We start from the raw sequence: 23,924 nt of genomic DNA, 5'->3' as shown, positions 1-23,924 counted from the left end.
ATCAAGGATGATGGTGATAATGTAGTTAGGCTTAGCTCGTCAGGTATTGAAGATGGTCCTTTACGAGGCCCAGGCCCAGTAACAAGGCATAGGTTTATCTAGGCTCAGGAGTTCTGACCCACCACAAAATCTTTCCACAAAACACGTGCATAAATTTGTTTTTTTTTTCTTTCTATATTTCTTTGGGTATTTATTTAGAGTTTAATTTAATACATTTATAGTGTAAAATATTTTACACAGTTATATAATTATATTTGTTCTTTTTGATCAACATTCATGTGGTCAATGTAAAAGATAATTTTTTTATTGATATGACGTTATGTGATTAGATGCACTTGTAAAACTGCTTTATACTCGTAATGTATCAAAATTAAATTCAATTATTTATATATAATTTTTGCAGTAGTAAAAAGAAAAAGTTAATTAATGATTGACCGTTAATTATTTAACTGGAAAAGTTGAAACACTTTATAAATATTTATGACAAAAAAATTATATAAAGAAAAAAATTAAAATTTTAAAAAAAATGTAAAATTAGCATTTAATAATTAATATATTTTTCATAAATTATTTATTCTAGTTGTTTGAAGGCTAGAACTTTTATATATAGATTATTTTAGTGTAAAATATGAGAATATTTGATCATTTTAATATTTTACACTGCTATAATAATACAAAATGTCAATTTGTAAATTTTTTTAATTATTAAAAGACAAAAAGTCACTGATATTTTGTAAAAAATATTATTTTAGTTATGAAGAGACAAAATATCACTGATATAAGCCAATGACAAGTATAACATAGTTTAGATTATCTTTAAATAATTTACCACTCATAATCAAATATATAAAAAAAAAAACAATTCTTGTTTGAAACTATTTTCATCCCACAAAAATGTGCTTCATATACAGTACTCTCCGTAAAGAAAGGCTTTTCTGGCCTCTGCATGTCACGTTAAATTTCATAGTTTTTTGTTTCTTTTTTCCTGTTTTTTCCTTTTCCCCAACCTGTATCTAGCAGCAATGGCCTGAACTCTGAACAATGTGTCCAGTGTGTATTTTGATTCTAAGACTATTTCTACTAGGAAATTCATTTCAATTTTTATTTATAGTTTACTTATCATAAAAAGTAACTTCACATCAATTTTTCGCCATAAACAGTAAATAAAAATTCAAAACATCTCTCTCTTCTTTATTAGGAGGAATTAACTTTAGTGTCTATTATAGTCTCACTTAATTAATTAAATAAAATAATTAAAATTAATATATTTTTTATTTTTTTATAGTAATATTATTTAAATTTATAAATTCAATATAATTAATTAATTATAATTTAATTATTTAATATATATATCTAATATGTTTTTAAATTTTTTTTACTAATTTACTATATGGCATGATTTTATTGACTCCTCCAAGTCTCTAGCGACTCTTAGTCTTTATCCTAACCTCTCTTCCCTCTTTCCTCCAATAGTAATTAAGTCCTTATATGAACTGCATTTCCTAGCGTTGGAGTTGTTCTAAGATGTCTGAACAAAAGATTTCTACTTAGAGACTTGTGATTACCGCAATTTATTAAGACAAATAGACAATTATATTTATGACATCAATAGTGGCAACCTCACTAAAATTGTCTAAAGTGAGCTATGTTGAGGCAATTGGCAATAGGCCACATTTGGTTTGTAAACAAATTGAACAGAGCATTAAGATAGAGATAACAATGACCAACACACTAAAATTAATGTATACGTATTGTATTTGGTAATAATACATAACACAATAAAATAAACTCTTATTTTGTACTTAAATGACTCAATATTTTGACTAAATCTATTATTGAATTAATGTTATTAATTATAAAATATATAGTTATTTGGACACATAGATTGATTACATTATAAATTAGTTTTGATATATTTTAGTATATTTTTATTCACACACTATTGTTAGAAAAGTAACAGGTTTGGATAAATATAATCAGTATCTTGAAAGCCACTTAATATTTAGACTGTATTTGTCTTTTGGAACTGTAATTAAGATTAAGAGATTGAGATTAAGTATTGTGTTTAGTAATATTGGAATTAAAATTTTAATTTTAAAACACAAAATTATACTCATTTTAATACCATTAGAAAATGAGAACACAAGTTATAATGACAGAGACCAAAATTTTTATAATATCTCTTTATAAAAATATTGTTATTTATCTCTTTAAATTCTAAATTTATCATTCAATTTTTATATTTATCTTAAATCAAATATAATACTGAGATATAATTTAGTTCTCTATATTTTATATCAAACACATTATATAACTTAATTTAATCTCTATCTCTTAGTCTCTATATCTTCTTTTCGGTCTTCATTCTAAACGCATCTTTATATAACAATATTCAAGTTAATATTTTCCTTATTGCTCTAGCTTGTAAAAGTCAAATAAAGCTTAGCTTTTACTAGGAACAAGAAGGAGAGGAAGAAGAAGAGATAGTGGATGCATGCATGGAAGGAAAGATTAGAATAGAAGAGCATTCATTGGCTCCATTACAACACTATGATAGTGCTTCTGAGGATGAATATGTGAGCATTTTGATTGAGAGGGAAACGGGTACTCTTGCTTTCAAAAATATTGAGTCTTTCATATTTGTGAATTGCTTCAGTCATTCACGCATGAATGCTCTTAATTGGATTCTTCAGGTTTGTCCAACTACAACCCATTTATTTCCTTATAATAATAATAATCTGATCTTTTTTGATTAATAATATTTTGGTTTTGCATGAACAAAGACAAGAGCAACACTTGGTTTTAGCTTTCAAACAGCTTATTTGTCCATGGCATACTTTGACAGATTCCTTTCCAAATGTTCCATTGATGTAAGCTCTCAACTACTCTTTCAATTGCAACATTTATCACTCTTGAATCTTGATTATTATAAGGGCAACTACCACAAACTCTTCTAAGATTTTGTGAAATTTATCATGATTATTATCACTCTTGATTATTAGTCTAAGTGTATTATTATATAAATCTTAGGTGGATCAATGTATAACTTTAGAAACAAAGAAGGGTCATGTTTAATTTCACCAAATCTCAGAGGAAGTTAGTGTAATTAGTTTAAAATCTTTCCATTTTTATGCAGAGTGGTAAGTGTTGGAAAATGAGGTTGCTATCAATTGCATGTCTTACTCTAGCTGCAAAAATGGAGGAGAGTGAAGTGCCGGTGCTAACCGAGTTTCAATCGGAAGATTATTGCTTCGAAAACAAAGTGATTCAGAGAATGGAGCTCTTGGTGCTTAGCACATTGGAATGGAACATGGTTATGATCACCCCATTAGTTTTCCTTCCTTATTTCATCACAAAGCTCTGCAATGAATCCCAAACATGCCATGTTTTGTCCAAGACTATTCAAATCATCTTCACACTAATACAAGGTTCATTTTTAGCATTGGAATGAGTACTTATTTATCAGAATCTGGAAAATTGATTGATGCAAAGAAGATGTATTTTGTTCTTGTTTCTAGAGGTCAATTTAATGGATCATAGACCATCTGTTATTGCGGCTGCGGCGACTTTGGTGGCAATGGATCAGCACTTGACAGTAGAATCAGTAAAATTGAAGATGAGTTCAATTCATGAATTCAGATTTCTTGTAGCTGTGAGTAGTAAAAAGGATTTTCTTCTAAAAATTGCAGCAACGTGCTTAATTTACAAAAGGAAAATGCTTTATGGCTAAAAGTTTATTTCCTTTTATCCTTTGAATTTTACTTTTTATCTTTTAACTTTGGTAAAAAAAATATAAAGAGTAAGTAGCTTTGATTTCTATCTATCCATGCAGCTTTTATGAAAAGTAGTTCATATTATTCAGCATTGCTCTTTACAAAAATATATATTAGGTAATATCACATTGAATGTAACCCTTTTCTTTGTTTTTCAGGAAGATATATTTGCATACTATGATCAAATTCAAAGTTTCTACATTGAGAAAGAAAACTATAAGACACAAGAGAAGGAGAGTTACACTCAATAACCACAAAGAAAGTTTTGAAGAAGGAAAAAGTATGTGTTCTGAAGTTTGATGAATTTTGTTACCTTTTATTATAATCTCACTTGGATAGTGGGATTCAAAAGAAGAGGTGGTATTGAACTAGTGATTGTTATAATGAAAAGAAAAAAGGCTTGTGTTTTTCTCCATTTTTTCACCATTCTTATTTTGTCATGTTTATTGTATTGGGACCCTACTTTGTGATGAGATGGTTGGGATGCTATAGTGTTTGTGTAAGTTGTTGGTTCACAAAAGTCATGTAAAGACCAATGTGATTACATCAGATCTTTGTCTGAATGCTTTGGATTTTCCCTTTTTAGTTGGGACCTCTTCTTTTGCCTACAAATTTTACATGCTTGGCTTTGAAAATTGTGAAATAAAAAAAGGTTTCCATTTTAATTATTATTCTTTGATCCATAAGAGTTTTGGTATCTATATCAATAGTCAAGTTCAGCATAGAATGGTTCAATGCATGTGTGTTTGGATTAGCATTTGATAACAGACAAAATAGGAGGGAGGGATTGTCAACAGTTTTATTTAAGTGAATGTGGTTTGGTCAAATGAACTCCACCGACAAAACAAGAACATACTAAAATAGGAAAATGAAGTACTTTTGTACCTTGTCAAAAGAACAAGGTTTGGCTTGTTGAAATTGACACATTTGTTGTATAGAAAGAAAAGAATTGAACCATACATACAACAAAGCACAGCATCAACAATATCACTGTTCTTAAGGCTAGAAGACAAACATAACTGTTAACATCACAGAAGCTGGTGAGTGTTCTTGTTATTTTGCCCTTTTCTTTAAGGCCCATTGAAGATTAGAATTTGATTAGCATACCTTACTTTATCATTATTAAGTTTCAACTGAAATATATGTATCAATAGATTGCATAGAGAATGAAAAAAAAGTAAACATTTATGTAACTAATCATGCCAATAACCACTTCTTAACTGATTATAAACTAACAAGAAATGAGCATAAATATTAAATATACCTTAAATGGTGATTTTACCGTAAAAACTAATACTGAATGGACATGTATTTTATTGTTTGTTTAGGTACATAGAAAGAGCAGGAATTGGTTGAAATAAACAAAGACCAAAGTGCAAAAATTGACCAAACTAATTATGAAAGATTTAAAAGTGAGCTGTTCGGAGGAGTGTTAGCCTGTTAGGGCCACAAAGTTTTATAATTTGTAGCCATCAATTAGTTATCATTGGTGATTTTAATAGTGTGAGATTTCATCTAAGGGTATGAGATTACTCACTTTATTTTTGCTGGTTAAGTGCTGGCCAGATTTCAATAAAACTGCTGCCCCCTAAAATTTTCTTTATTTTCGTTCAACAAATCTAACCAATCATTAATTGAGCTACAACATCGCGATAATGTTAGAGAGACAATAAAAAATTAGTTTAAACTAGTCTTATTTATTATTTATTAATTCTAGTAATAATTAATGAATGTTAAATAAAATAAATTTAGACTATTTTGACTAATTTTTTATTATTTTTCAAATATTTTTTGCTATTTATATAAGTAAAAATATTATTTGTATATAAAAATTAGTTACTAAAATTAGTTATCATATATTTGTATATAAATACATGTATTATATAATTCATTTTCAATATGTATTTTATATTCTAAATCTGATTTTAATATATATCTAACATATTTGTTATATATTGTCCTCATCTAATTTATTATCATCATCCTTAGTTATTTTTATCTAAAAGTGAACATGAATATAATAAAATCAGATTTGTTTTAATTTAAATCCCACTCTAAATATTTATCACATCTATAATTTAGATATAATTCCAATCTTAGACTTGATGAAATTTCATTATATTTGGATCACAACATACCAAATAAAATAAAAGTGTAATATAGTAATTATAATTTATAAAATAGATTAAAAAAATTTATTTGTTAGTTATTATCAAAAAATTGGTGTTTAAATTTTTTCATAAATTCTAATTTAATATATTTTAATTTTTTTAATTTTACAATTTTTATTAAAAAATAAAACACAATTTTAAAATAAGACATACCCTCTTGAAGGCTAGTATTTAAAAATCTCTAAATCTTCAATAATAGTTATTTATAATGTTGTAAAATTCACTTAGAATTTGAAACATAAATTCACACGGTATTAATTTTAGAATTACAGAAAAATTACCAATTACTACTAATATCACAAAATACTATAACATAGTCTAATAATCGGATTTTTTTAATATAAATTATAAAAAATATTTATTTTTTTAAAACTTATTTTTGAGTTTTATTTATGCACGTTTTTTCTTTTGGTATTTAGACAAATTTATCGTATTTTACACCGAACTCTATAAAAATTAACAAATTTATCACACCCTGCGACAAATTTTATAAAATTTATAGAATTTGCCGTACCTCTCCCAAACCCTATTTAAAATTTTTAAAATACACGTTTTTAATTTATATCATTATCTCTAAAATAAATATATAAATACACAAGAATACACAAACAATTACCATGCCCTTCACTCACTCACTCCCCTTCCCCCAACAGTCCAACACACCCTCCTCACACGTTTTCTCTTCAGAGCTTCTTGGTTTTGCCCTAAAACAAACCCTAGCCATCTAACCTCCACCACCGGCGAAGGGAGTGAGGCACTACCGCCGTCCGTCGCGCTGTCGTCGTGCTCCAGGTCTCCAACCCCTGTTCATTCTCACAGTCTCACCAATTGCAGCTTCTTCGTTGAGATCGACATTCGCGTCTTCTGCCGTCGTCAGTCGTCGTGTCCGTCGCCTGATCGCCGTTGTCCGTCGCACTCAACAGATCTTCCTCACACTCTGCCCAAACTGCTCAGATCGAAGGTAATGGCTTCTCTGCTCACTCCTCCACGCCGCGCGCCTCCTCCACGTCACTGGAGCCCTTGGTCCTGAGAGTCTCGTGTTCGATTGTCACGGCGGAGGGCCATATACCAACGTCTTAGTTTGGTTGGACTTAGTTTGCTGTCACCTCTTCCAATAGGTACCAAATTGTGAACTTGTTTCTAAAATGGTGAACTTCATGTGAATTTGAGGGTTGATATGTCTTAGTTTTTGTTGAAAATAGTGAGTATTTAAATCGGTCTAGATTTTTTTGGAGATTTATTAGTTTTAGAATCAAAAGTTTTGTTTATTGTGTTTGTGTTCTGGGTTTGCTAGTGGTCGAAGACTTGATATGAGGATTTGGACACCTTAATGAATATTCCTTCTCCGTTCTTAGTTCTGATCAGAACATTGATTTTTTTGGGGGATTCTGTAAGTGATACTAATTGAAATTTGAATCATGGAATGATTAGCACTGTTTTGGATAATTGGATTGAATGATTGCTGATTAGTTGATTCATATTAGTCCTGTTTTTGTTCTTTGTGTTGTTCTGTGTTCTTGCTTTGAATGATTAGCTCTGCTCACTGCGGTTATACTGTGCTGTGCTGAAAAAAAGTGTGCTGAAATTGTCCTTAAAAGTCTGAAATTTTGATAATCCTTCTTAATCTTTGGAAAATTTTGTTGCTACTGCATAATTTTTTATTGTGTTATTGTGTTTTAATTGTTTGTGTTGTGGCTCTTTTACCTTCAATTGTTCCTGCTGGTGTTGTTGCTTTATTTTAAATTTTAATTGGTGTTGTTTTAATTCTAAGTCATTCAATTTTTCTATTAGATATTATGCCTCTAGTTTCATTTTATTGTCATTCATCAATGATTAATTGAACTCTAATTCATTTTATTGCCTCTAATTCATTTGTCTTAGCTTAAGGTAGGATATATGAATTTTTAAATATGGTGATATGGTGAAAAAGTTTTATTTATATGAGTTTTGGCAAAATGCTAGACATTAAAGTTTGAATAATATTTTGATGTTTGTATTTTTTTGGGTGTTTATTTATAATTTATTTACTATTTTATTATAAAATGGTTTTTCCGGTTAAATTATGGTTGGACCAATAAATCAGTAAACCAGTGATTAGAACGGTTCGACAACCAGTCCGGTTTTCAGAACCTTGATTGAAACCAAAAGATGAGCTTAAAGAAATAATAGGAAGCTGACTGTATTTGATTGAATTTTGCATAAAGAAATAGAGTCCTGTAATTCTGAATTTTGCTGAATATAATTTTGATATGAGTTCAGTTTTGGATTCTGGATTTTGAATGCTATATAGAATTTTGATATAATTTTAAATTTTGGACAGAATTAATATAATTTTAGATTCTAAATTGCTATAATTCTGAATTTTGCTGTAATTATTGTAATGGCTGATGTATCTAATTCTATAATTAGAGGTGCATTAGTAACAATAACATACATTGTTAAAGTATTAGGATGGAATGGTGTTCTAGATAGAATGAGTACACTCTAATCTAATCTTGCATTAGAGTAATGTTATAATATTTTAAATGTTATTAAATAATAGTAACTAAAGAAAGTACTAGAAAGTAGATAATTTGAATTTGTTGAAATCTGAAAAAGCAATTGATTGTTTGTACTTTTGTAGCTTTCTTCTTTTAATTTCTTTGTGATTAGCTCTGGTTCTTTATTGATTTTGTGTGTTGTGTTTTACTGTTTTGATTTGTGATTTAATTGTACCTAGATTGTACCTACATTTCTGTCTATCCCCAGGATTGATACCGAAATTACAATTGAGGTATTGTTGATTCTGCTGGATAATTAGTTAATTGAGGTATTTTTTTATGCTCTGTTCCTGTCTTTCCAAGGTTTGTTAATTTTTGTTGAACGATTATTTGATTGTTGGTTTGCTCTGGTCTGCTGCTGTTTATTGATTGTTGATTATTGATTATTTTGAAGGTCTGTGCTGCTGTTTTTGTGTTGTGATTTTAATTTACTGATTGTTGATTTTGAATGTCTTGTGATTGTTGATTTTGAATGTCTTGTGATTGTTGATTGGTGCTGTGTTGCTGACTTGTTGTGCTTGTTTGACTCTTTTGTGATTTACATGTGCTTGGATTGTGACTGTTTTTGGTGATTTATTGAGTAACACGATGAAGGAGCATTAAAGTGTCAAGTCTAAAACTTGATTGTTGCTGTCATTAATAAATTATTTTCTCTAACTTGTGCAGAAAAGGCATCATGAGAGACAGATACTCTAAGGGGTTGGATGGGAGACACAGATACTCTAAGGGGTTGGATGGGAGACACAGATACTTTAAGGGGTTGGATGGAAGCTAGCTATAACTCGAAAGGACATTCATACCAGTTGTGGTCATTCATCAAGGATGAATTTATCATGAGATGCAATTTTGAAGAGTAGAAAAAAGTACATGTAATGGATGGTTTTCATGGAAGGCTAACCAATTTATGCATCAAAATTCAAAGAGTCGCCATGTATAATTTCCTGATCTGCTGACTAATTTTCAAAGCTACCGTAAAGAGTTAATTCAACAAATGCAACTAGAGGATATCAGAGCATTGAAGAACATCATCTTCGGGGTGATAAACCGTCTTTTTAGACGGGGTAATCCGGCAATGAATGGTGACGTTGAAGACCAATGTATTTCTCAGCTTGACTTTCCCTAACAAAAATAGTATAATTTTTTTTTTCCTTTTATCATTGTGTTTTTTTTTCTTCTTTTAAAGATGATTATTTTCATTCAGTTGTCTCATCAAGATAATGAGAAGATGGGCACTAGATCCTGTCTTTTTCTCGAGTACCGCCAGAAAAATTCAGTTTCTACAGACTATGCATTGGCTGTTCTTCCGAAATAGGAGTGTCCCTTTTCATATTACTATTTCGGAAAGGGACACTCCTATTTCGGAAGAACAGCCAATGCTCTGTAGAAACTGAATTTTTATGGCGGTACTCAAGAAAAATACAGGATCTAGTGCCCATCTTCTCATTATCTTAATGAGACAACTGAATGAAAATAATCACTTTTAAAAGAAGGGAAAAAAAAGAAAAACACAATGATAAAAGGGAAAAAAATTATACCTTTTTGTAAGGAGAAGTTAAGCTGAGAGATACATTGGTTTTTAACCTCACGATTCATAGCCGGATTACCCTGTCCAAAAGGACGGATTATCACCTCCAACATGATGTTCTCCAGCGCTCTGATATTTTCTAGTTGCATTTGTTGAATTGACTTTTTATGGCCTTGAAAATTAGTCAGCAGACTACGAAATTGTCCATGGCCGACTCTTTGAACTTTGATGCATAAATTGGTTAACCTTCCATGAAAACCATCTATTACATTTACCTTTTTCAACTCTTCAAAAATGCATCTAAATATCATGATAAATTCATCCTTGATGAATGACCACCACTGGTATGCAATGTTCTGAAAACCGAACCGGACTGGCTGGTTCAATCGAGAACCGGCGTAGAAAACGGTCCGATCCTCTTCTTAAAACCGCTGATTCTCAAATCGGTGAATCGATTGGGAATCGGCCGGTTGGACCGGACCGGGAACCGACCGGTTCATCTGAAACGGCGTCGTTTTTGTTGCTGTTAAAAAAAACCCAAATCCCCCCAACCCATGCGAGTCCTCACCCGGTTACCCCCCCACCCCAATACACACACCAAACACCCCTCCTTTGACAAACACACTCACCAGCATGCCCTAAGGGTCTCAAACCAAAAACCCAGCCTCGTCAACGGAACCGCCGCCGCCATCCGTGGTTGTCGGCGTCTCCACGGCCTCGTCCTTCCCTTGTCCCAAATCCATACGGCCAGACCTTCTCTTCTAGCTCGTGCTCGGCACGTCGTCCATTCCCCTGGTGACTTCGCTGTTCGTGTTCGAGGCTTCCGGCTGCTGCGCCATCGTGTCTTCGTCGTCCTGCTGTCAGTGGCTCCGTGGACTGTGGTAACTAAGAAGATTATAGCTGCTGCAGAAATTATTAGAAGCACCAAAACCCCAACAACTAATGCTACATTGCTACTACAGGAATAGCTACATTGTTTTTCTTCTTCTCAATTGTTTTGATGTGTTGGTTGCATGATGATACAGAATTACATAGGTATGGATTTTGCCCCACAATAGCATTTTCAGATTAAAATAAATGATTAAAATTAGATCAAGAATTAAGACTATCTTTGAACTTGTGATTTTAATTTACTGATTATTAATTTTGAATGTATTATGATTATTGATTAGTGATGTGTTGCTGAGTTGTTGTGTAATCTTAATGAAATCTCCTCTTTCTCTTGAATTCTGGAAACAGCATCATGGGTTTGCTTAACCCAAGGCTCAATTATAATGCTACTTCTGCTGCTATTCACTCTCTTTTCTCTTTCAACAATCACTCATCTATCACAATTTCTTCTTATCAGTTCAATTGTTTCCTCATTTCATTTCATGTAATCATATATTCATGTTCTTTTTTTCTTTCAAAATTAGTTGCTCTTTTTATTCATTGAAAAAATAATTTGCCTATTTAATTTAGTGTCATCACTGCCTTGTTAATGCTAATGCTAATGCTTGGTTACTGAATGCTCTGTTTTGAACTTTTGATATGTTGTATAATGTACTGATTTTGTTGTTTTTAGTGTTTAATTTAGTGTCATCACTTCCTTGCTAATGCTAATGCTTGGTTATTGAATGCTCTGTTTTGAACTTTTGATATGTTGTATAATGTACTGATTTTGCTGTTTTTAGTGTTTAATTTAGTGTCATCACTTCTTGCTAATGCTAATGCTTGGTTACTGAATACTCTGTTTTGAACTTTTGATATGTTGTATAATGTACTTATTTTGCTGTTTTTAGTGTTTAGTTTAGTGTCATCACTACTTTGCTGAATGGTGTTGCTAATGTACTGGTATTGCTGTTTTAGTGTTTTATAATGTGTTGCTGTTCGATAATATACTGGTGTTGCTGTTTTAGGGTTGCTGATGTACTTTTGATATTTTAAGATTTATATTAGACTATAATTATATTTTAGGGTGTTTAATTATAATTTATTTATTATTTTATTCTAAAACGGTTTTTTCGGTTGAACCACCGGTTGGATCAGTAAACCAGTGAACCAGTGACTAGAGCGGCTCGATGATCGGTCTGGTTCTCAGAACCTTGGTCAAAACTAATCTATAGTAGAGGGCCTAATCGCAGGGCTAAAAATCTGATTATAGTCAATCCCTTCCAATTGATGAAAGCCCTTTCCTACAGGCCTTGCTTAGTATCTAATTATAGAATTATCAGGAGCTCTTTTGATTACAAACACCCATTTGCAACCAATGATGGTACATTGGATGGAGGATCAACAAGAGTCCATGTGTTATTTTTAATCAAAACATCATACTCCTCCTGCATTGCCTTGAACCAGTGTGGGCAATTAACAGCCTGTTTGACGGTTTTAGGAATTTCTTGTGTTAAGTCAATATCAAGGTAAGCAGAATTGCATATTTTTTGTTTTGAAATCCCAGCTTTATCTCTAGTAATCATTGAGTGAGTGTTAAGAGAAGTATGTTTAGCAGTTTGTAAAGGAGTAGGGACTTGAACATGCTAGATGAGTTTAACTAGTAGTCTTCTAGTTCTGCTATTAATTTATAATTTTTCCCTTATATTTTTAGTCTTATTTTATTCTTCTTTTTTTTTATGTTCAGCTATCATCACTTAACCAAATACTTTATGGAAGGAATACAAATTTAAAAAGGTTAGTTTTTTTTCCCTTATTCTTTTTTTATGTTCAGCTATCACCACTTTGCTCATGACCTCGGGCCAGAAACCTACAAAAAAGCACTCTGTCACTCAAATACGAGATCATACACTTGGTGACCTGGTGTGTTTGGAAAATATAACTTCCTTTTTTAGCTCATTTTATTCTTGGTTGTTGCCATATCATATGGTTGTTATTACTTGCACCCTCTTTTGGCCGTTGCTGTTTAGGCATTCTACAACTGTCAAGGGTCGATAATGCGATATTCGATTCGAATTGAATAGTACTTTGATGTCGGTTGAGCATGTTACTACTTACAAGTACTACTATGTTTTTTTTTTTGTTATTATTTTAGGAAGATGTTCAGGTGTTCCGTTGTACTTGATTGGAACATTTGATTCCACTATTTTAAGCCTTTCAGATATACTTTGAAAAATGTAAATGGCTTAGATTGATTGAAAATTCTTGATATGGACAGCACCTGCAAGAATTCACGCTGAGCATGCAACTGGTTCATACTTTAGTCAACTGGTTCATACTTTAGTCAGTTTATAATGGTTCAAAATTCCGTTGCTTGCCCAAGTGAGTTGGGGAACGAGCTCTGTTTTGTGTACTAAAGGTGTTTTCCTGGCTTGTATGTAAGCCTAGCTGATATAGTGTTGGGCCTTTAGTTATATTTTTGTTGCTTTAATTGGAAATTGACTCCAAACTGTGTGATGCCATGAAATAAAAAATTTTGATGGAAAAATATTAGCTACACAGATAAGTGATGCAACAGTTCAATATTTTAATTTTCATAATGTAAATTTGAAAACAATTATTTTACATCTTAATATTATTACAGGGAAATAATTAAATATATTAAAAAATTAATATGATAAAGTTAAATAAATTTTTCATAAAGACAAAATTAAGTATAATTAGGGTAGATATTCATGCTATGTACAAAAAGAAATTATTCAATTCATATTTTTAAATCTTTTTAATTTTATTATTTATTAATTTATTTAATTTGTATTGATTTTATTTTATTATAAAAATATTTTTGAATAATTATTAGAGATAAATTTGAAAGAAGATAAAATAAAAAAATATAGTTAAAAGAAAGTGGTATTATTATCTATTAATTTTGAGAGTGGTATTATCATTTCTCATATATATATGTATATGATGTTTGTAAAAACCGAAAGTTATTAACCGTATAATCAAAATAAAATAATAAATTAATTTTTGAAATAGGTTTGAAAATTTAGACATCTTAATTTAAAAATTTAAAAGTGAGATTTGAATTTATTGAATTTTTTCAAATAGGAAAATGTAATTTTCTGTAGAAAATTGTGTAAAAACACATAACCAGTAAAAATAGCCGCACTGCCGGTTTAAGTCTATTCGGTATTGCGAATGAAAAAATAAAACTAAAAATTCTTAAAAAATATTTAGAATTGAAAATTGGACACTAATTCTAATTGGGTCAAACAAACAAAAAATGCTAAACAGTTGGACTGGGTTCAAGTTGGGTCCAAAGACACCATATATATATAGCCTTATTCATGAGCCATTCGGTTCATTCACCACCTAAAACACAAATAAAACAGTTGTGAAATCAAAGAGAATAGAAGAGGGTTACTATTCACCATCTTTTTCATTTGTTCATAACTTGAGTTACGGTACTTCAATTTGCGTGCCGTTTGTAGCCACATGTAGCTCTCGCCGAACTCGCCATTTCTAGCCAAACAATGTGGTAAGAAAATCACACTTTCTTACCCAATTCTCTACACTAACAATTTTGTGATTTTGGGTTTAGTTATTGAGTAAATTCTTTGATTTGGTTGTTTATGGGTAATCTAACATTAGGTTATTATTGAATTTTGCTCCTAATACTGTCGGATAAGGTAAGTCACTGCGAAACCCTTGTGGATTAGTGATTTTAGGAACCCTAGGATTAATTTATGATAAATTAAATGTTTATAGCTTGAATTTGGTGATTATTAGAGTTAGTTTTGGCAATTGGATTGACTTTGGTGGCTGAAGCTTTGTGGAAGCTTATTTGGAATTATTTTTTATATTTTGTACGTGTTAAAAATCGGTCAATGTATGATTTTGGTTTCCTTTAGTTAATATGTAATGCTTCATGAAACTTAGGCTAGTGTAGGACGGGATAGGATTGAATTGATGTTGATTGTTGATAACTATTGAATTGATAATGAATATTGATAGTAATATTGATGATGAATATTGATGAAAATAGATGTCGATGAAGATTGGTGATGATATATGATGAATGATACTTATGATGAGTTGAATTTGTGCAAAATTTATTGGGATTGTATTCTTGATTTAGAAATTATTGGTTTTGTTGAACTATGAGTGGAAGAGATAGAAAATTGAGTGAAATAGATGTGAAAATGCTTGAAGTGTATTTCAGGAATAAACTGTAGTTTGTAGTAGTGTTTTGATGACGATTTTGAGTATAGTTGAATTGGTTTGAATTGAAGTTTAGAAAAACTAGAGAAACATTGTAAGTTTTGGTAAAACTTTGTTTTTTAACCAAGTTCAACGAGATATTACTTGTGTTTCGAACCCTTAATTTAGACTTGGATCTCTAATATCTCACTGAATTTATTTTAACCTGACATTAAATTGACCCAAAATAAATCAAATTAAATTGGATTGGCCAGACATAAAATTAGAATGTATAAATTTATAAATTTTATATAATAAATTAATACAAATTTAACTTTTAATATTAAATTTAATAAATGTTATATTATATTTACACCAAAATAAATTATTTTAAAGTTAAAACAATATCATATGATATAAAAAGTGTAACACCCTACCACATAAAACTTTACGCTTAAATTTGTAAATGGAAAATTGTGAGGTATTACGACCTCTAAAAATAAAATTACATACATAGGTATATATAAAAAGAAATTTAACTAGGAACCTTAAAGAAAGAGTTAAACAAAACAATCAGAACTCGCGTCGCACATGAATCATAAGAAAACGAACACAGCTTTAGTTGTATGAGTACTAAACTAGTAGTCAATTCCATTTTGAACAAATGACTAAATGTATGTATACAGAACGACAATATTAAAAATTTTAAAAATATCATTTTTAATAATTTAAATTTAATTATGTATTGGAATAAAATAAATTTTATTAGCATGTGATGGTGGAAAAATTATTAAAATCCATGATGGATATGAATCATGTTTAGCGACAATTGTGTTAGCAAATTATGTTTAGTGAGTTTTATGTACAATTTTAAAAATTTACTATTCTGCCATTATGTATGTGTTAAAAAATACTATTAAATTTATAAGTAAACAGTAATAAGATATTGAGTGATTTGTATTTTTGTAAAATAATTATCCTATCACAATTTATGTATTAAAATATAGTATAATATTTTTAATAAATTATGGTAGAATAACAAGATTTATGAATAATAATATTATTATTATCTATGTATAAATTCAGGACAAAGAATAAAAAAAATCTAATATTATTAGATAATAAATTTAAATCTTCATATTACGAACTAATTTTTTTTTTTTGTAAAAACAAAAATTAAAAATATATCAATTAAAATCAATTCAAAATCTATGGATTAGACTCAGTAAAACCACTAAAAAAATAAATATTCTTTCTTTGTCATTATATTATTAGACATATATTTTTCATTTGAATTTTTTATTTTTAGAAAATTAAATGTCGAACAAATATTTTAAAAGATTTGAATGAGAATGTTGTGAATTGTATTTTTAAGTTTTTCAAAGGACAAATTAAAAGTAAAAGAATTATTTTGAAGAAAAATTAGTAAGAAGAGCTAAATATTTTTAATTGTAATGTTAATATTTGAAAAATAAATATCATTTTAATATATATTATTTAACTCATTCTAAATATATTTTTTATATTTTAAATTTAATTTTAATATACACCTAACATATTTGTTATATAAGAATATAAATTAATTTAAAAATAAAAATTATAAATAGCTACATTATCATTGTCCTATTTCAATTTATTATCATTCTCCCTAACTATTTCTATCCAAAAATGAACATAGACATGGTAAAATCAGATTTATTCTTACCTAAATCCGGCTCTAAATATTTATCACATCTGTAATTCAAGTATAATTTCAATTTTAGACTCGACGAAATCTCATTATATTTAGATCGCAATCATACCAGATAAAATAAAGGTGTAATACAGTAATTATAATTTATAAAAAAGATAAAAATTTTATTTGTTAGTTATTACCAGAAATTGGTATTTGAATCTCTCCATAAATTTTAATTCGGTGTATTTTGAATTTTTTTTTAATTTTATAATTTTCATTAAAAATAAATGAATCAATTTATACTTAATATTATATAATTTTGGTTAAAAATAAAACAAAATTTTAAAACAAGACATACGTTATTGAATGCTAGCATTTAAAATATCTAAATCTCCAATAATAATTATTTATAATATTATAAAATTCACTTAGAATCAAAAAATAAATTCACATAAAATCAAATTTTAGAATTATAGAAAAATCACCAATTATCACTAATAACACAAAATCTTTTACTAACATTTACCGAACCACACGAGGAGACAATAACTTTAGCTTAGATTCGGTTTAATTGTCTTGTCGGATTAGATTTTTCTTTTGAGTGAATATCCATCACAATTATTTTAAAAGTACTATAAAATTCTTGAAAAAAAAATATTCAACTCAATTTATGATCTTTTTTGGAATTGATTAATTTTTGTGCAAAAAAAAAATAATATTAACTTTTTTTAACAAAAGAATTAATCAGTTTTATAAAAATAAAATTCAAAAACCAAATTAAATTTTTTTTATCAAAAACCTCGTTCTCTTTTAAAATAATTGTCAGAGATCATTTAATTTTTTTTTTAAAGATCTTACCGAATCACTTAAAAAATCAAAACTCACTCAAATTACTCAAACCCGGACAGAACCAAACCTTGTACACCCTACCTCTATCTTATTCGTGTTCTTGTAGTCTTGTTTTAGTTGTTCTTATAGCTAAACTAATTTTTTAACTAAAAGACTTTTAAAATAATTTTTAAATTAAAATAAGTCATATTAGCGATCATGGAGGATTTCATCTTCTTGATTGGATGTAAGTATCTTTCTTTAGTAAAGAACTCTTTTCAATAAAAGAACAAAATTCAAAGGTAAGTGTAATTTTAGTCTATTTTTTTAATCTAATAATTTAATAATATAATTTTAGTCTATAATTTTAAATATTGTTAACTAAAAATTTAGCATTTTTCTTAAAAAATTATTTTAATTTTTAATATTTGATCAAATTTTAATTTTCTTTGGTGACTGATCAAATTTTAATTTTATTTTTAAAATTTTAAACATATTATTTCTGTCTCAAAATATTTAAATAGATTTAATATTATCTTCTTATTAAATTTATGTGAATAGTTAAGAAAAAAATGATGTGAACATCAACAACACTATTTATAAGTTATATATTTTTTCTTGTATTAAAAAAATATAGTTAAAATCTAGTACTAATTTTTCTTCTCAATTTTCTTATAAAAAAAAATTCTAAATCATATCAATCAATCATAAAAAAAAAAAAACTTTTTTGTCGGTGATTATTGGTTAACACTAAACTTATTTGAAAATTTGGAACTGAAATAACATGTTAAAAATTTTTTAGAATTAAAATAAAACATTAAAAATGTTAAGAACTGAATTAACACTTAACCCAAAGATTAGGACCAAAATAATACTTTGTTCTAAATGAAAAATAAATTTGCATGCACGCACGTGAGCTAATACTAACGGACACGTGAGCTAACACAAAGTATTAGTAATTAGCAGAAAGTATCTATTTATCTAAAGTTCTAAACCTGCAACTTTTCAGTTCTTCAACTTCAACTACATTGCTTGCTACAAAATTCTTCAGTGTAAAGTGTAAGCTGTTAGATTAGATTATGACATTCATCTAATTCAATCATCATACATAGGTTTTGAACAAACCAATCAGCTTAGCTTCCCATGCAAAAACTTCTTCTTTTAACGCTTAGCTTCTCTGGGAGCATAAGCACGTAGGATCGTAACTTCATGGCAGCGCAGAATCGTAGAATCGCACGATTCTAATGATTCAAACGATTCAACATAAACAAATCGATTTCACTGCAAGCCCATTTTTGGAGCCCAATTCCTCTGAACAGAACACTCTCTTCAACTTCAACCCTAAATTTCCAACCTTTATATAAATGTTCTAGCTTTCCCGCGTTCTCCCTGCAATGCCCTAACCGCATTTCATCGAAATCGTGTTAGGGTTTCTGTTTCTGCTATTCTGAGTTCGAAAACACCAAAAAGGTCAAACCTTTTGTCTTGTTCTGTTGAGTATTTTTGCTTTCACTTGAAAAAATGGCTCTTGTTGGTTGTGGGAAGAGGAAGGGGAAGGATTTGGAAGAGAAAAATGGGGTCATTGTGAAGAAAAGAGGGAACGATGTTGATCATTCTATCGTGGGTGATAGTGAAGAGATTCTGAGAAAAGAAATATGTCAGAAAGTTGCTACCTTTCTAGTCATGAGTGGCATTCCTTTGAAAGCTGTGAAAAGTGTTGAGTTTCAAAAGATGTGGGAATCAGTTGCACGTTGTGGCCCTGGATACATTGCACCTTCTATTGAAGATCTCAGAGGGAAGCTTTTGAAGTATCAAGTGGAAAGAATCAAGGAAGCAATTGAGGATCACAAGATCAAGTGGAAGAGAACAGGGTGCAGCATTTTGATTGATAGCTGGAATAACGGGTATGGAATGACCATATTCAACTTCTTTGTTAACAGCCCTAAAGGTACGGTTTTTCTGAAATCTGTTAATGCTACTAATGTTTGCAACAATGTTGGTGGTATCTTTGAGATGATTGATGGTGTTGTGAATGAGGTTGGTATTGAAAATGTTGTTCAAGTTGTGACAAAAAATGAAGATAGTTTTAAAGCTGCTGGAAAATTGTTAATGGAGAAAAGAAGTACTATTTTTTGGATGCCTTGTGCTGTTCATTGTATTGAATTGATGTTTGAGGAATTTGAAAAGAGGGTGAAGGTTCATAGAGAGACCATTGCCAATGGTAGGAGGATTACTACTTATATATATTCCAGAGCTTCTGTGATTGATCTGTTGCATTACTTTACCAAGGGAAAGGATTTGATTAGGCCGGCTGCGACTCGTGGTGCGACTTCTTATCTGACTTTAGATTGTCTCAATCGCAACAAGGATGCATTGGAGAAAATGTTCACTTCGAAATCATGGAAATCCAGTGCTTTCTCAAGATCAAGAAGTGGGAAACAGGTTGAGAATATAGTTATGGATAGCAAGTTTTGGAAGAACATTGAGATTTGTTTGAAAGGTGCTAATCCTCTTATTAAAGTGCTTCGATTGGTGAATTCGGACGAAAAACCAGCCATGGGTTTCGTTTATAAGGAAATGATGCAAGTAAAAGAAAAGATACAAAGTGCCTTCAATTCTGTCAAGCAAAGGTGCATTGTCTATGTTTTCTTAATTTTAATTTCATTTGTGCTCTCGTAGAATTTATTATTTGTCGTTGAACTAACTTTGATTCTTTTAATCTTTTTTCATTATTTAGATACATGCCTTTGTGGAACATCATTGATGAAAAATGGGATAAAGAAGTTCATAGGCCTTTGGAAGCTACTGCTTACTACCTCAACCCTCAATTTCACTATAGCCCTGATTTCAAAGATGATTTTGATGTTAAATATGGACTATATAGTTCTTTGTGTAGGACGGTAGCAATTAAAGCTGATGCATGCACTGTTGATCGTCATCTTGAAGAGTTCAAGAATGCAAGAAATGCCTTTGGAAGTGAATTAGCCAAGTCTGCTATTAAAACCAAAAAGCCAGCAGAGTGGTGGGACTCTTATGGATCTGAATTTCCCGAGCTTCAGAATTTCGCCATTCGGATACTGTCCTTGACATGCAGTGCTTATGGGTGTACAACTAATTGGGATACTTTTGATAAGGTAAAAGTACTATATTTGAAACACAACTAGTATTCACTCTGAAAATTAACAATTCGGACTTGTATTTAGTTCTGTTTTCTTATGTGTTTAGGTTCACTCAAAGAAAAGGAGTCGTCGTAGGCAGAAGACATGGAATGATGTATTGTTTGCGATGTCCAACTTAAAAGTGACCGATGAGAAGAAGAAAAGCAAAGCGTTTGCGTATAGCATGGAAGACATTGCTTCTGATGATGAATGGTATGTAGAGAACATTGAAAGTTCAACTAATAATGAAGAACCAGAGCTTTACGATGCAGAATTGATTATTCCAGCTGAAGATGATACACCAAAAGATCAATATGGTTATATAGATGACTTGAGAATTCCCGATATTGATTCTGACTTTAATGATGATGATGATGATGTTGCTAATGATGATTATGGTGATGATGATGGCATGGAAAGTGATGGAGATGACATGGAAGATGATGATTACGATGATTGATGCAAACACATTGTTCAAGTCCTGCATGAAGTATTATGTTCTCCTATATATATAGTTAAAACAATGTCAGTTTTTAATGTTTCAAGTGTTTTCTTTTCTGGTTGACATGTTCTAAGTGTTTAATGTGGTGACTTGTCTCTTGTAAGAAATCTTAACCTGTGATGTCTTTTGGATTAGAGTTTATTTAACATGTTTGTTTTGATTTTAACTTTCTTGTGGACAAGCCTTAGTTTTTGTTGTTATTGCTAGTTTGTTTTATATTACTAGTTTGAGAACCAATTGCAATATAGACATTTCTAAGAATTGCCACCCTGACAAGAAAAGTATCAATGTTTTCTTCTCATTCCTTGAGGAAATTAAAGTATTAGGATCCTATCAGTGTATAAGTTAGTTACCATTTGTGAAATCATAAAACACCTAAGCAGATCACTTATTTTGGATAATATCATCAGCTTTCAGATTATTCCAAGTCCAACAAAAATCTAAATTCTTTGTAAACTGTAACCACGTCTCAGAATTTTAGACACTATCACAAACTGAGATACGCATCTATACAAACACAACTATATGGGTTCTTGTACCATGTTTCGAACCCAAATGCAGCTACATAGAATCAACAAATCTGCCATTTGTGTCAAACTTCATTTGCGGTCTCACATCTTTTGAACTAACCCAAACTATCTTGCCCCATTCACATACCATAAACAAACTTGCTATGTAGAAATAAATAAAACTCGTTGCATAATCAGATTATTACATTAATTTGAAATGGAAAAGTATAGAATACCAACATGTTATCTGTCAACTTATTGCTAACAATAATTAATTATTATATTTTAAATACGTATATAAAGAGACACATCTAAAAAATATATCTATAAAGATACTTCTATTAAACACAGCCATAAAAAAGACATTTTTATTAGACACATTCACAAAGATACTTCTATTAAACACAATTATAAATAAGAGTTGGTAGAAAATATTGAGAAGTTTAGCTATTATGTAACTTTTTTTTATTTCAGGTTGGTTTGTATTAAGAAGTTTAGCTATTTTATTGGAGAAGACACCATAAGTTTGTTATCAGTCTAATGACAATTAATTTTTATTTTCAGTTGTGTTGACCGTTGAACTATTAAACTTCTTTAATTGTCGTATTTGAATTCTGTTGTCGTTAAATTTCATTAGATCAAGACTTTGTTAGCTATTGTATATTTCGGTTTGTCAATTTCAATGTTATAACTTTGCATAATAATATGGTAAGATTTTTTTTATTTGATTGAAAAACCGAACAAACCAAACCAAACCAAACCGATATTAATTAGTTTGGTTTGGTTCAGATGATTTTGATAAAAAAAACCAAATCAATCCAAACTGCAGTTTAATTAAACGATCAGATTAGATGACTTTTTCTTTAAAAATCGAACCAAACCGTACTACAAACACTCCTAGATTGAGGTCATTGGAGAAAAGACCCATGTCCAAAAGCAAAGGCCACTGGGAAAAAGTTCTTAGACTTCTCCGATCTTTACTGTTTAACTGCCAAAAAAAAAGTCACAGAATACTAAAAATTAAAGTAATTAATAGTAATTTTATTTTCATTAATTTGTTTCCGCTCTTAAATTGACATTAATTAATCTGAAATGCACAAATAGTATTTTTTGTGGGCACGTAATTGTATAGGGTGAGAGTATGTTAAGTTGTTAAGGCAGGCGTGGTTAAAGGCATTATCAAATCAAATCACACTTAATTGTTTATTTTTTATTCTCACTCATGTCTTTTCATGTGTTTAATTTTTTTTTATTTCTCCAGTTTTTTAGTAACATCAAATCATAAGATTAATGTGTCAAATTAAAGTGTTATATGTCTTTTTACATNAAATTTTTACGCACATAGCATGGCTGAAAATATACACTTTACTCTTAAATTTCTATGTTTCAAATATGTTAGAAGAGTCTCTCTTTGTTGAAGTGTTATTATGCCCATTTTAATTTAAAATCTTATATTTAAAGGGAAAATTTGACTTGGTGACAAAACACTAGCCTCGTAATTTTCTTTTGATAATCTATGATTTAATAACGAGTTTATTTATAAATTATTAGGTCCATGAATGTTATGTCTAACATTCGTTAAACAAATTTTTAGTAGTCATCTTTCTTTAACAAAAATTAATCTTTTGAGTTGAATAAATATTATAGATACATATAATTATTTTATTGATTTAAATTTTTAGAATAAGTAATTTTAGGATAAGATGTTAAAATTTTTATAACAAAAAAATTGAATTCTATGTATTGTTGTCCAAAAAGCCAAAAAAAAATACATAAGACAATTTAAAAGGATGTCTATACACAATTTATACAAATTAAAAAAAATAAATGAGGAGACATGCAAACTTTATTATAATCATTTATATATTTTTATTTATTAATTTAAATTTTTAAAATAAATGATTTCATGATGAAATATTAATCTATCCAACCTGAATTTTAAGTGATATGATATTGTTTTTTTAATATCTCTTGCTAAATATGTGTACAATTTAATTTACTTAGAATAGCATTTTACGAGTAATTTATAATTTTCTTGCAAAAATTAATTTAGTTTAATAACCAGCTCACAACTCATATTGGTTAATAATGTCATATAACTTTTGATAGTCGACGTGTAAAGTTAAGTTTGACCAATTGCCAACCTATAATTAAAACACTTCTAGTTATG

At 29.6% G+C, this 23,924-nt stretch overlaps 2 protein-coding genes and 1 long non-coding RNA gene across 3 annotated transcripts; all 3 read left to right on the top strand.

The window, feature by feature from the left end:
• Nucleotides 1–2,498: 2,498 nt before the first annotated feature.
• On the top strand, nt 2,499–4,024 carry LOC107495692 (cyclin-D5-1-like). The gene is made up of 5 exons (XM_016116860.3): nt 2,499–2,693; nt 2,784–2,870; nt 3,137–3,428; nt 3,519–3,652; nt 3,932–4,024. Exons 1-5 carry the CDS (start codon nt 2,499–2,501, stop codon nt 4,022–4,024), a joined length of 801 nt encoding a protein of 266 aa, XP_015972346.1.
• Nucleotides 4,025–9,832: 5,808 nt separating this feature from the next.
• Nucleotides 9,833–12,838, top strand: LOC110272897 (uncharacterized). The gene is made up of 2 exons (XR_002364458.2): nt 9,833–12,408; nt 12,627–12,838. It is a non-coding gene; the product is annotated as an uncharacterized LOC110272897 (long non-coding RNA).
• A 5,686-nt stretch (nt 12,839–18,524) lies between these two features.
• Nucleotides 18,525–21,386, top strand: LOC107495884 (uncharacterized). The gene is made up of 3 exons (XM_016117098.3): nt 18,525–20,215; nt 20,323–20,719; nt 20,811–21,386. The coding sequence occupies exons 1-3, from the start codon at nt 19,107–19,109 to the stop codon at nt 21,201–21,203; spliced, it is 1,899 nt and encodes a 632-aa protein (XP_015972584.1). The 5' UTR covers nt 18,525–19,106; the 3' UTR covers nt 21,204–21,386.
• Nucleotides 21,387–23,924: the final 2,538 nt, after the last annotated feature.

This window comes from Arachis duranensis, chromosome 6 (assembly GCF_000817695.3).
Source record: "Arachis duranensis cultivar V14167 chromosome 6, aradu.V14167.gnm2.J7QH, whole genome shotgun sequence".
NCBI lineage: Eukaryota > Viridiplantae > Streptophyta > Magnoliopsida > Fabales > Fabaceae > Arachis > Arachis duranensis.
Note: the sequence above shows the minus strand (reverse complement) of the source record. Positions and strands in the feature narration are given on the sequence as shown.